Below are 15,682 nucleotides of genomic sequence, written 5' to 3' on the forward strand. Positions count from 1 at the left end.
TAACCCCTTAATTGCGGTGATCGATTGCAATCACCGCATTCAGGGGTTTCTAGCACATCAGCAGACCTCAGAATGAAATTGTGAGGTTTGGAGATGGCTAGTATGGCGACCGGAGGCCAAATAATGGCCTCCGTGTCTGCCATGTACAGAAGCCTATCAGGACCAGCCTCCTGATAGGCTTCCTGTCAGAGTGACAGGACGTCACTGCCGTTCGCGATGCACACTGTCGATGACAGTGTCTTTGACAGTGTCGGTAACAGTGTGCATTGGGAACTGGGAGGTCAGCTGTCCCTGACAGCTGACACTCCACTGTTGCCGATCAGCGGCTCATTGCCGCTGATTTTGGCAATTAGCCCGTTAAATGCGGAGCTCGATTGCGATCTCCACATGTAGGGGGTTTGTAGCACAACAGCAGCCCCCATGAAATTGTGGGGGCTGCTGATGCTTGTGATGGCACCCGGGGGCCAGACAACGGCCTTCGGGTCTGCCATGTATGGAAGCCTATGAGGACCAGCCTCTGCTGATCCTCGTAGACCAACTGTCAGAGTCACTGTGACATCACACTGACAGTTGGAATACGTTAAACTACCTAGGTAATGTAATGTATTCTAGCAGCGATCAAAGCTGCAAGTAAAAAAAGAAAGTGCAAAAAAGAAGTCCCTTATTATAGGGAAAAAATGTAAACGTTAAAAAACAGTACACATATTTGGTATCACCGGGTTCGTAACGACCCAATCTATAACACTATAATGTTATTTTTACCGCACGGTGAACGCCGCAAAAAAAAACAAACTAAAAACAATGCCAGAATCACCATATTTTGGTCACCACCCCTCCCACAATATAGAATAAAGTGATCAAAAATTTGCATGTACCCGAAAATAGAACCAATAAAAACTACAACCCGTCCCGCAAAAAACAAGCCCTTACTTCGCTTTTTGACTGAAAAAAAAAGTTACGGCTCTCAGAATATGGTGACACAGAAAATAAATTATTTTCTAAAGAAGTGATTTTATTGTGCAAACGCTGCTAAACATAAAAAAACCTATATACATCTGGTATCGCCGTAATCGTACCGACCCGCAGAATCTAGTACAATTGTCATTTATAGCGCATTATGAACGCCGTAAGAAATAAAGAATTTAAAATGTCAAAATCACTGTTTTTTGGTCATCAAAGCTCTAAATAAAATGTAATAAAAAGTGATCAAAAAGTTGTATGTACCAAAAAATGGTACCAATAAAAACTACAGCTCGTCCTGCCAAAAATAAGCCCTCACACCGCTCAAGTTATGGCGTTTGGAAGGCGGGAAGTGAAAAACAAAAATGGAAAAGCAAAAAAGGATCAGTCCTGCAAAGGTTAATTAATTTCTATTAAAAAACAATTATTACCACATGTGGGGTATTGTCATACTCGGGAGAGATTGCGCTACAAATTTAGGGCGACTTTTTCTCCTTTATCCCTTGTGAAAATGAAAAAAAATCAACATTTTAGTGGACAAAAATGTTTATATTCATTTTCACGGCCTAATTCTACTAAATTCTGCAAAAAACCTGTGTGGTATAAATGCTTACTATACCCCTAGAAAAATTCCTTGAGGAGTGTAGTTTCCAAAATGGGGTCACTTTTGGGGGGTTTCCACTGTTTTGTTCCCTCCAGGGCGATGAAATCGCGACATGGCACTGAAAACCAATCCAGCAAAATCTGCGCTCCAAAATCCAAATGGCGCTCCTTCCCTTCTGAGCCCTGCTATGAGTCCAAACATCAGTTTATTATCACATATGGGGTATTTCCGTAATCGGGAGAAGATGCTTTACAATTGTTGGGGTGCATTTTCTTCTTTATTCCTTGTAAATATTACAAATTTCTATGTTTTGTCAGAAAAAAAAGGAGATTTTCATTTTCACAGACTAACTCCAATAAATATAGCAAAATACCTGTGGGGTCAAAGAGCTAACTATACCCCTAGATAAATTCTTTCAGGGGTGCAGTTTCCAAAATGGGGTCACATTTGGGAGTTTCCACTGTTTTGGCACCACAAAACCTCTTCAAACTCGACATGGTGCCTAAAATATAATCTAAAAATAAGCAGGCCCCAAAATCATGTAGGTGCTCTTTTGCTTCTGAGGCCTGTGTTTCGGTTCATGCAGCTGTTAATCCCAGCTGGTGCCCCCCAAAATCTGACACTAAGCCTAGTACATGACTGGATTCATAGATCACCTTGTAGAGGACTTCTATGTGCAGTCACAGCTCCCTCAGGTCCTGCACTATGTATAACACATTGTCTGACGTGTTACTGTAATGTAGAACTAAGGAGGAACCCCACCTTAACAAACCTCCCAATTCACTTTCTAATGTCATTATTACTGACCTCTGGTAACACCTCCTGGAATTTCCTCCTCCACTTCACTCTTACACGGTTGATCGTCCCTCACCAGCTCTTCTTCATCCTCCACTTTATTATTAGTCAGATCTTCCCCCTGATTTCACATATGTAACAATTCAGTATAATACAGCAGAGAGTGCGAAGAATCTAACAGAACAACATAAGAAACCACCAAAATCTATGACCGCATCTATGACTGCAGGACCAAAAAGCTCCACACCCCCCTATATAGATCTGGTATAGGGCTCAGCTTCATCTACCTGATGATTCTCTGGGACATTGTGATTTTCCTCTGGACAGTCCTGGGAATACAGAGGACTGGGACATCTCTCTGGTGGATTTCTCCTACTGGATCCATCTGTAGGAAACACACAGTGACTGAATACATGACTACTGTATATCTGTCTATATATCAGACACTTCTCTCTACACTTCTAGGTTTACTGATCAGAGCCGAGATTGCAATGTTGAGCTCCTCAGCACCTGTGTCGATGTTCCTGCACCTTGTAAGCCGAGACCTAAAGTAGACTGTGGCTTACTATAGCGAACAGCGGGGCGCTGACATCTCCCTGCTCCGCCATAGTATTTAACTGTATCTGCGTTCTGTGGTCGCGGATACACATGAAAATGGCGGGACACAGGGCGGCCCAATTTTAAGAGTTTCCTGCCAACCAAAATATTGTCAAGGCGTCGCCTGCTTATAAGAGTTTTATAGGCTGTGTACACCTTTGTAGACAATATTCACCTCAATTTTGTATTTTTATATATATAATATATATATATATATATTGGCTGGTAAATACATAAAAAAAATTTAATTTACATTTATTAAAAGTTTTTTTTTATTTTCACGATGAAGCTGTTATGTCTCTTCTATACACAGAAGCTGGATCATTCACTGCCAGTCGAATCCGTAAGTGACCTGACGACTCGGCTGAGTGCGGGGTCCTGTGTCTCTAACCCCATCTAAGGTGAAGAACATGGATACACAGGACCCGCTGACAGCCGAGTCGTCTGTTCACTTCACTTACGGATTCGGCTGATAGATAGCGATCCAGCTTCTGTGTATAGAAGAGACATAACAGCTGTATCGTAGAAAAAAAAATGTTTAACTAAAGTCAAGTCAAATAAACAAAATCAAATTTTCAAGGAAAAAAAATTGCCTACAGAAGGTGCACATAGCATAAGTGGGAAAAAACTTTTTATTATCCAAGTCATTGTGAGATTGTTTTTCGGAACATATTGTACTTTATATTTGTGGTAAATTCAGTTCCATACATTCTGTGTTACATAGTTAATAAGGATGAAAAAAGACACAAGTGTAACCTATAATCCGACCGTGTTGATCCAGAGAAAGAGAAAACCCCCCATGAGGTGGATGACAATTGTCTCATTGCTCCTCCCCCCCCCGACTCCAAATCTGGAAATCACAATAAATCCCCGGATCATCGTCCCATCTCCAGAATCTAGTACCCATAACTTGTAATATTAAAGGAACAGTGTCATCACAAATAATTTTTTTATATGTTAAAGATGTTAGTGCTTTAATAAAAACGTTTATATTCATTTGTGTGTTTGTGTTTTACTGTTTCTTATTTTTACACTTTTTATTCCCTATGGGGGCTGCCATTTTTTGTTCCATTTCTGTGTGTGTCGATTAACGACACACACAGACATGGAATACGGCAGCCACAGTCCCATAAGGACTGCGAACGGCTCCCGTCCCATTGACTGCCGTGTACGGCGTCTGTGTGGGAACTGCGCATGCGCCGCTCCCACACAGTCCTATTCGAAATTGGCGCCGTCCGGCGCCATTTTCCTGAGGACCGGAAGTCGCGGCCGGACAGTAATATTACTACTTCCGGTCGCGGCTTCCGGACTTGTGCACATGGAACAGCGGCAGCAAACGGAGCGGACGGGCCGGAGGGAGCCGCGGCGGCAGGAGCAGGTAAGAGATTTCAATGTATGTTAGTGTTTGTGTGTGTTTACTACTGTATGTAAACCTACTACACTGTGGGTTCCCTCAAAAAATGGCGACACACAGTGTAGGAGGTTAAACCTTTCAAACGCCTCGTTGATCCCGGCACTAGCCAGGATAAAGGAGGGGGGGATGCTGAGAGCTCACTAGAGCGAGGGCTTTTAACCCAATGTTGCAATGCCGCAATTTTGGGAACAGCTCCATCTAGTGACCAAAAATGGGTAGTATTATAAATTAGAAATAATTTATAATATTTCCTGACTCGTGAAAAAAATAAAAAAAATTTGAACAATGTTTAATCACCCACACACTAAATGTTTAATTTTTTAAAAAAAAAACATGTTTTTCTGGCAACACATTCCCTTTAAAGAGAACCTCCGATTATACTGACATTATATAGAAAACGATTATTCTGCCGGAGTGTGCCGATAATAGTCTTTCTAAATGACTCGTATTATCATGTTTACTTCTAACTACAGCACAACTGCCCATAGTCCACGCTGCCGGCTGCCCATAACTCTGCATTAGGAGAATCCTGGTGGTCTCCATGGCTCCCGTATCCAGAACGGCCGCCAGATCTGTACAATGTAATGTGATCGCTAATGCAGAGTTATGAGAATGAGAAGTCGGCATTACGAAGGGATCTAAGGTGATGTAAAAAGAGCCGAAATTGTGGAGCTCCTACATTACATGTCATTGTATATGTACTGCACCTAACGGTATTAAGACTTCAACACGGCCGCCAGTCCAGCCTGTGCCCACAGTAATGCCAATATATATCGGTCTCTTCTTACCTTGTGATGTGCCCGGCCAGTAGTTCTCCATCATGACCTCCTCGTACAGATCCTTGTGTCCTTCTAGATACTCCCACTCCTCCATGGAGAAATAGACAGTGACATCCTGACACCTTATAGGAACCTGACACACACAATGATACAGTCATTACCCAGACACCTCCAGTGCTGTTACTGTAGAATTTCCCAGCATTCCCAGCAGTGTCACCTCTCCAGTCAGCAGCTCAGTCATCTTGTAGATCAGATCTAAGATCTTCTTCTCATGTATCCGGGAGTGAGGGGGGGGCTCTGTGATGGGCCTCTGACTACTACTCCATCCTCCTGACTCATGGATGATGGGATTCGTACAGTCACCCGATGTCTTCTTCACTATTGTGTACTCCTGTGTATGGAGAGAGACACTTAGAGAACTGAACACAGTATTCTCCCTCAGTAGAGAGAGGGAGATTGTGACCCCGCTGTATAGAGCTCTAGTGACCCCACATCTGTAATACTGGAGACCTCACCTACAAAAAGACATTGAGAAAATAGAACGAGGCCAAAACTAAAAAGGAAATAATATTGGGGGGACTAGATGGACCATGTGCTCTCCTCCTGCCGTCATCTTCTATGTTTCTATATAGATGTCATCCTGATCCTCCTGGTTCCTGGTCATTCTCATTGCTCTACAACATTACTATTGCTGCATTGGTGACATGACACATAACTGACCATATTGGTGGCTGATCTTCAGCTTCTTGACGTCACTTGGAAGGTCTGGACGCTGTTATACAGGACACTGGATTCTTCCTATTACTTCCTATTATGTATTGTCCCTTCCCTATGTGTGACTTGTTCTATAATGTAGAAAAGTTTACCTCTCCGCTCAACAGGTAGATGATCTCCAAGGTGAAGTCTAATATTCTTCTGCTCATCTCATTCCTGTCCTTGTCCATCCTTGGTGGGTCATTCAGAAGAAGGAACGTTGTGGAGGAGAAGATGAGAAAACTGGAGGAACTGGAGGATCTAGTACAGCAGACGTCTTTATGAAGAGAAGAGAAGATGGAGATCATACAGGGGACAACATCATGTGTGACATACAGAACCTCACTTATTGATCATTGAGAGAAACATCTTCTCAGAGCCGTCACCACATGGAATAAAGGGGTATTCCCAACACGGACATTTCTCCCCAGGATATGTCAGAAATGTCTGGTAGATGCGGCTCCACCTCTGGCCGTGCTCGGCTGTTTATGGAACTCCTATACAAGTGAATGGAGAGAGTCGTACACATGAGTGATCACCTCTCCATTCATTCTCCACCGGGATGTAGTCATCACCTCACCAGGCGGGTCGGGGGACCCCCGTTCTCCACATAAAAGTGGGACCCCCATATATCAGACATTTATGGCCTATCTCTCAGGTGAGAAGAGTAAAATGAAGACATTTCCCCCCAGACAATGAAGACCTGACTCCTGACACATGGTGGATACTGGGGAGACATTGCTCACATCTCACAAGACGTGGTGCACACTATGCAGAGAGTGTTTGATATGAACTGTGAGGTTCTGCAGCAGCTGAGGTGACATTATATATAGGGAACATGCAGTGTGATCTCTTATCATCATGTTATAGCGCAGGTGGAGCGGAGCAGAGTGATACATTGTTTTGTGGGATAAGATTCAGTATAAGCTTAAATTTTACTCATTTAACCCCTTCCTGCACAGGACATTTACCGCTCAGGACTTGTTCACACGACATAGGGAAGTCCGGACACCCTGCTGCAAAGGCTGGAGACCTGAGGGAATTCCGACCCCGGACATTTAACTACTTAGATGCCGTGGTCATTAGCGACTGCAGAATCTAAGCTGTAAGAAAGAGGGGGAGGGTCCTATGTGACAGCTCATCTGCCCCTCGCGACACGATCACGGGGTATGGATGGTTGTCATGGCAGCCAGGGGGGTGATGAAGGTCTGCCATCTTTCTGCTCCCATTAACTCCTTAATCTGAATCACGATATATTGCGATATTACTGCTACAGTGTATTTTACCAGCGATCTAATCATCACTAGTTCACGTCCCCCAGAAGAGTAATACAATTTGTTAAAAATAGTTAAATAAAGTTTTTAGTTCTCTACAAAATATTATTAAATATAAAATAAAACCTGTTCCCATTTTGTCTTTAACCCCTAGGCGCACCACGACGAAACTGTACGTCCATGTGGCCAGTGTCTTAGCGCACGGGGACGTACAGTTACTGAGTGGTTCCCGGTGCACACTGTCGGCGAACGTGTGCACCGGGAACCGGGAGGCCAGATGTCCCTGACCGCCGACACTCCACTGTATGCCGATCAGCGGCTTATTTCCGTTGATTTCGGCAATTAACCCCTTAATTGCGGTGATCGATTGCAATCACCGCATTCAGGGGTTTCTAGCACATCAGCAGACCTCAGAATGAAATTGTGAGGTTTGCAGATGGCTAGTATGGCGACCGGAGGCCAAATAATGGCCTCCGTGTCTGCCATGTACAGAAGCCTATCAGGACCAGCCTCCTGATAGGCTTCCTGTCAGAGTGACAGAACGTCACTGCCGTTCGCGATGCACACTGTCGATGACAGTGTCTGTGACAGTGTCGGTAACAGTGTGCATTGGGAACTGGGAGGTCAGCTGTCCCTGACAGCTGACACTCCACTGTTGCCGATCAGCGGCTCATTGCCGCTGATTTTGGCAATTAGCCCGTTAAATGCGGGGCTCGATTGCGATCTCCGCATGTAGGGGGTTTGTAGCACAACAGCAGCCCCCATGAAATTGTGGGGGCTGCTGATGCTTGTGATGGCACCCGGGGGCCACACAACGGCCTTCGGGTCTGCCATGTATCCATGTATGGAAGCCTATGAGGACCAGCCTCTGCTGATCCTCGTAGACCAACTGTCAGAGTCACTGTGACGTCACACTGACAGTTGGAATACGTTAAACTACCTAGGTAATGTAATGTATTCTAGCAGCGATCAAAGCTGCAAGTAAAAAAAGAAAGTGCAAAAAAGAAGTCCCTTATTATAGGGAAAAAATGTAAACGTTAAAAAACAGTACACATATTTGGTATCACCGGGTTCGTAACGACCCAATCTATAACACTATAATGTTATTTTTACCGCACGGTGAACGCCGCAAAAAAAACAAACTAAAAACAATGCCAGAATCACCATTTTTTGGTCACCACCCCTCCCACAATATAGAACACTGTATTCTATATTGTGGGAGGGGTGGTGACCAAAAAATGGTGATTCTGGCATTGTTTTTAGTTTGTTTTTTTTTATCAAAAATTTGCATGTACCCGAAAATAGTACCAATAAAAACTACAACCCGTCCCGCAAAAAACAAGCCCTTAGTTCGCTTTTTGACTGAAAAAAAAAAAACGGCTCTCAGAATTAGGGATGTCACGATACCAGAATTTGGACTTCGATACCGATACTTCGTTTAGTATTGCGATTTCGATACCAATTTCGATACTTTTGGCAACAGTAATAAAAAAAAAAAATCTTCAGTTTTCTGATGTGAGGCGCGAGGTGTGATGATGAATTTTGAATGCGCCTCACATTAATAGTAATTAATCCCATCATGTTTCTCAGTTATAATGGGTTAATGTGCGAGGTACATGATGGGGTTAATTACTATTAATGTGAGGAACATGGAGGTTAAATTCATCGCACCTCGTGCCTCACACTAATAAGTGAATGAAAGCTGTGTTTATTTCATTTTTTTACAGTGTACGGATCATAAATGATGCAAAAAAATTGTTGTGCGCGCCATTACTGAATGTGTGTATTTTATGTATTGAGACTTATTTTAATGTTTATTGTAAAAAAGGTGAATGTGTATTTTTTTTTAAATTTAACAATACTTTGTTTTTACTTTATTTTTAAACTTTAATGTACTGACATATATCAGATATATGCCAGTACATTAGCCTGTGGACAGATAGCACACAGGCATATATCAGATATATCCCAGTACATTAACCTGTGGACAGATAGCACACAGGCAGTTGTTAGGACATACTTGGGTATGTCCTAACAACATGAAATATGGTAAGACAGCCCTGGGGTCCGTCAATAGACCCTGGGCTGTCTGCCCATATATGGTATGGCCCTCGATCGCGTCACGAATTCCCTGTGACGCGATCCAGGGGCATCCCCCCTTCTCACTTTCCCCTGAATGCTGCAGTCAGCTGTGATCGCAGCATTCAGGGGAATAACGGCGGAGATGAGAGGTTTCTCTGATCTCCGCCGTTATAGAGCGGGGCTGCGGCTGTGTAATACAGCCATTGCCCCGCTCCTGACAGGAAGTGTGTGCGCGGTCAGCATGAGGAGGTGCGGCCGGCGCTGTACTAATGAGCGCAAGTTCAGGCACTGGAGACAGAACATGGGGGTATTTTGTGGAGCCCCCGCCATGTTCTGTCTTCAGTGCCGCCGCTCATTAGTGCAGCGCCGGCCGCATCACATCATACTGACCCCGCGAACTTATCATGACTCAGAAGCGGGGCTGTGGCTGAATTACACAGCCGCAGCCGCGCTCCCATACATTCATGTATTACTATACTGAGCTGTGTGGTTGCGCAGCTCAGTATCGAAATACAGGAAATAGCGGTATCGAACCGTTTAGGGATGCACAGTATCGAAACAGTATCGAAGTTTCGATGCACCGTGCATCCCTACTCAGAATACGGTGACACAGAAAATAAATTATTTTCTAAAGAAGTGATTTTATTGTGCAAACGCTGCAAAACATAAAAAAAAACTATATACATATGGTATCGCCGTAATCGTACCGACCCGCAGTATAAAAAGTAAAATGGTCATTTATAGCGCATTATGAACGCCGTAAGATATAAAGAATTTAAAATGTCAAAATCACTGTTTTTTGGTCATCAAAGCTCTAAATAAAATGTAATAAAAAGTGATCAAAAAGTTGTATGTACCAAAAAATGGTACCAATAAAAACTACAGCTCGTCCTGCCAAAAATAAGCCCTCACACCGCTCAATTCATGGAAAAATAAAAAAGTTATGGCGTTTGGAAGGCGGGGAGTGAAAAACAAAAATGGAAAAGCAAAAAAGGATCAGTCCTGCAAAGGTTAATTAATTTCTATTAAAAAACAATTATTACCACATGTGGGGTAATGTCATACTCGGGAGAGATTGCGTTACAAATTTAGGGCGACTTTTTCTCCTTTATCCCTTGTGAAAATAAAAAAAATCAACATTTTAGTGGACAAAAATGTTTATATTCATTTTCACGGCCTAATTCTACTAAATTCTGCAAAAAACCTGTGTGGTATAAATGCTCACTATACCCCTAGAAAAATTCCTTGAGGAGTGTAGTTTCCCAAATGGGGTCACTTTTGGGGGGTTTCCACTGTTTTGTTCCCTCCAGGGCGATGAAATCGCGACATGGCACTGAAAACCAATCCAGCAAAATCTGCGCTCCAAAATCCAAATGGCGCTCCTTCCCTTCTGAGCCCTGCTATGAGTCCAAACATCAGTTTATTATCACATATGGGGTATTTCCGTAATCGGGAGAAGATGCTTTACAATTGTTGGGGTGCATTTTCTTCTTTATTCCTTGTAAATATTACAAATTTCTATGTTTTGTCAGAAAAAAAAGGAGATTTTCATTTTCACAGACTAACTCCAATAAATATAGCAAAATACCTGTGGGGTCAAAGAGCTAACTATACCCCTAGATAAATTCTTTCAGGGGTGCAGTTTCCAAAATGGGGTCACATTTGGGAGTTTCCACTGTTTTGGCACCACAAAACCTCTTCAAACTCGACATGGTGCCTAAAATATAATCTAAAAATAAGCAGGCCCCAAAATCATGTAGGTGCTCTTTTGCTTCTGAGGCCTGTGTTTCGGTCCATTAGCGCACTAAGGACTCATTTGGGATATTCCTAAAAACTGCAGGACCTGGGCAATAAATATTGAGTTGCGTTTCTCTGGTAAAACCTTCTGTGTTACAGAATTTTTTTTATTACATATGAATTTCGGCCAAAAAAATGTGGACATTTCCCCTCTACTTTGCTTTATTTCCTGTGAAACGCCTAAAGGGTTAAGAAACTTTCTGAATGCTGTTTTCAATACTTTAAGGGGTGCCGTTTTTAAAATGGGGTGATTTATTGGGGGATTCTAATATATAAGGCCCTCAAAACCACTTCAGAACTAAACTGGTACCTAAAAAAAAAAAATCGCCTTCTGAATTTTTCTTGAAAATGTGAGAAATTGCTGCTAAAGTTCTAAGCCTTGTGACGTCCTAGAAAAATAAAATAATGTTCAAAAAATGGTGCAAATATAAAGTAGACATATGGGGGATGGTAACTAGTGACTATTTTGTGTGGTATTACTATCTGTTTTACAATTTTGGTGTTTTTCACGAATAAATATTGAATTTATCGACCAAGTTTTATCACTAACATAAAGAATGGCTTAGATAGGTAAAAGCATTCCAGAGTTATTACCAGATAAAGTGACACGTCTCAGATTTGAAAAAATCATCTGTGTCCTGAAAGCCAAAACAGGATCAGTCCTAAAGGGGTTAAAGGAACGTAAAAAACACAAATAATAAAACATAACTAGTATCACCGCATCTGTAAAGAGAATGATTACAATAAAATGTTATTTACCCGCACGGTGAACGCCGTAAGAAAAACCAAAAACAACAAAAAGAACACTACAGGCTCTAAAAAAATTAAATAAGCATTAAAAAGTGATCAAAAACTGCAGCTCGTCCTACAAAAAAGAAAAGCCCTCACTCCGCTCCATCCACAGAAAAAAACCAAAAAGTTCTGGCTCTGGATACATAGTTGGCAACATTTTTTTTCACCAGGAACAGTTAGGGTGTGGCTTCCTTGGTGGGTGCGTCTTATCTGATGGGTGTGTCTTATGGGGCATGACTTATCTGGAGGGTGTGGCTAATGGGGCGTGACTTTCTTTCCAGAATTTCTCCATACAAATAAACGAACAACAATGTCTGCACTAGATTGGCTGACAACCACTATGGTGGCCGGTATCTCTCTAGTTATCCGGTTGCTCACAGTCAGGTGATGTCTCACTTTATCACTAGGGCGAGGGGATATGTGCTGACTGTGCCAAACACACACACACCCCCCACTGTAGATAGAGCCACCAACAGCCCCCTGTACATTCCTCCACATACCCCTGTAGAGAGCGCCACACACAGCCCCCCTGTAGATAGCGCCACACACAGCCCCCTGTAGATAGCGCCACACACACCCCTGTAGATAGCGCCACACACACCCCTGTATAGAGCGCCACACACAGCCCCGTGTAGATAGCGCCACACACAGCCCCCTGTAGAGCGCCACACATAGCCCCCTGTACATAGCGCCACACACAGCCCCACTGTAGATAGCTGCACACACACAGCCCCCTGTAGATAGCGCCACACACAGCCCCCTGTAGATAGCGCCACACACAGCCCCCCTGTAGATAGCGCCACACACAGCCCCCCTGTAAATAGCGCCACACACAGCCCCCTGTAGATAGCGCCACACACAGCCCCCTGTAGATAGCGCCACACACAGCCCCCTGTAGATAGCGCCACACACAGCCCCCTGTAGATAGCGCCACACACACTCCCTGTACATAGTACCGCACACACACACCTGTACATAGTGTCACAAACAGCCCCCAGTACACAGCTCCACACACCCAAGTAGAGTGCTACACACAGCCCCCTGTAGATAAAGCCACACACCCCTGTACATAGTGTCACCAACAGCCATCTGTACATAGCTTCACACACACACACACACACACACACCTCTGTAGAGAGTGCCACACACAGCCCCCCTGTAGCTAGCTCCACACACAGCCCCCTGTAGATAGCCACACACAGCCCCCCGTAGATAGCGCCACACACAGCCCCCCGTAGATAGCGCCACACACAGCCCCCTGTAGATAGCGCCACACACAGCCCCCCTGTAGCTAGGGCCACACACAGCCCCCCTGTAGATAGTGCCACCAACAGCCCCCTGTAGATAGCGCCACATACAGTCCTCTGTAGATCGCTCCACACACTGCCCCACTGTAGATAGCGCCACACACACAGCCCCCCGTAGATAGCGCCATATACAGCCCCCTGTAGCTAGCGCCACACAGAGCCCCACTGTAGATAGCGCCACACACAGCCCCCCTGTAGATAGCGCCACATACAGTCCTCTGTAGATAGCAACAAACACACACACACACACACACACACACACACCGTAGATAGCGCCACACACAGCCCCCCTGTATATAGCACCACACACAGCCTCCCTGTATATAGCTCCACACACAGCCCCCCTGTAGATAGCGCCACACACTGCTCCCTGTAGATATTACCACACACAGCCCCCCTGTAGATAGCACCACACACACTGCTCCCTGTAGATATTACCACACACAGCCCCCCTGTAGATAGCACCACACACACTGCTCCCTGTAGATATTACCACACACACTGCTCCCTGTAGATATTACCACACACACTGCTCCCTGTAGATATTACCACACACACTGCTCCCTGTAGATATTACCACACACACTGCTCCCTGTAGATATTACCACACACACTGCCCCCTGTAGATATTACCACACACACTGCTCCCTGTAGATATTACCACACACACTGCTCCCTGTAGATATTACCACACACACTGCTCCCTGTATATATTACCACACACGCTGCTCCCTGTATATATTACCACACACACTGCTCCCTGTAGATATTACCACACACACTGCTCCCTGTAGATATTACCACACACAGCCCCCCTGTAGATAGCACCACACACACTGCTCCCTGTAGATATTACCACACACACTGCTCCCTGTAGATATTACCACACACACTGCTCCCTGTAGATATTACCACACACACTGCTCCCTGTAGATATTACCACACACACTGCTCCCTGTAGATATTACCACACACACTGCTCCCTGTAGATATTACCACACACTGCTCCCTGTAGATATTACCACACACGCTGCTCCCTGTATATATTACCACACACGCTGCTCCCTGTAGATAATACCACACACACTGCTCCCTGTATATATTACCACACGCTGCTCCCTGTAGATATTACCACACACGCTGCTCCCTGTAGATATTACCACACACACTGCTCCCTGTAGATATTACCACACACACTGCTCCCTGTAGATATTACCACACACACTGCTCCCTGTAGATATTACCACACACACTGCTCCCTGTAGATATTACCACACACACTGCTCCCTGTAGATATTACCACACACTGCTCCCTGTATATATTACCACACACACTGCTCCCTGTACATATTACCACACACGCTGCTCCCTGTAGATATTACCACACACACACTGCTCCCTGTATATATTACCACACACGCTGCTCCCTGTATATATTACCACACACTGCTCCCTGTAGATATTACCACACACACTGCTCCCTGTAGATAATACCACACACACTGCTCCCTGTAGATATTACCACACACACTGCTCCCTGTAGATATTACCACACACACTGCTCACTGTAGATATTACCACACACACTGCTCCCTGTATATATTACCACACACTGCTCCCTGTAGATATTACCACACACGCTGCTCCCTGTAGATATTACCACACTGCTCCCTGTATATATTACCACACACACTGCTCCCTGTATATATTACCACACACACTGCTCCCTGTAGATATTACCACACACACTGCTCCCTGTAGATATTACCACACACGCTGCTCCCTGTAGATATTACCACACACACTGCTCCCTGTAGATATTACCACACACACTGCTCCCTGTAGATATTACCACACACACTGCTCCCTGTAGATATTATCACACACACTGCTCCCTGTAGATATTACCACACACTGCTCCCTGTAGATATTACCACACACGCTGCTCCCTGTAGATATTACCACACACACTGCTCCCTGTAGATATTACCACACACTGCTCCCTGTATATATTACCACACACACTGCTCCCTGTAGATATTACCACACACACTGCTCCCTGTAGATATTATCACACACACACTGCTCCCTGTAGATATTACCACACACACACTGCCCCCTGTAGATATTACCACACACACTGCTCCCTGTAGATATTACCACACACACTGCCCCCTGTAGATATTACCACACACACTGCTCCCTGTAGATATTACCACACACACTGCTCCCTGTAGATATTACCACACACACTGCTCCCTGTAGATATTACCACACACTGCTCCCTGTAGATATTACCACACACACTGCTCCCTGTATATATTACCACACACACTGCTCCCTGTATATATTACCACACACACTGCTCCCTGTATATATTACCACACACGCTGCTCCCTGTATATATTACCACACACACACTGCTCCCTGTATATATTACCACACACACTGCTCCCTGTATATATTACCACACACACTGCTCCCTGTAGATATTACCACACACACTGCTCCCTGTAGATATTACCACA

The 15,682-nt window shown here is 44.3% G+C and overlaps 1 protein-coding gene across 1 annotated transcript; it reads right to left on the reverse strand.

Annotated features, from left to right (window-relative positions):
- Nucleotides 1–5,306: 5,306 nt before the first annotated feature.
- LOC142699531 (oocyte zinc finger protein XlCOF29-like) lies at nucleotides 5,307–11,717 on the reverse strand. The gene is made up of 3 exons (XM_075848073.1): nucleotides 11,650–11,717; nucleotides 6,016–6,179; nucleotides 5,307–5,540 (listed from the first exon to the last, which is right to left on the reverse strand). Exons 1-3 carry the CDS (start codon nucleotides 11,684–11,686, stop codon nucleotides 5,307–5,309), a joined length of 435 nt encoding a protein of 144 aa, XP_075704188.1. The 5' UTR covers nucleotides 11,687–11,717.
- Nucleotides 11,718–15,682: the final 3,965 nt, after the last annotated feature.

This window comes from Rhinoderma darwinii, chromosome 1 (genome assembly GCF_050947455.1).
Source record: "Rhinoderma darwinii isolate aRhiDar2 chromosome 1, aRhiDar2.hap1, whole genome shotgun sequence".
NCBI lineage: Eukaryota > Metazoa > Chordata > Amphibia > Anura > Rhinodermatidae > Rhinoderma > Rhinoderma darwinii.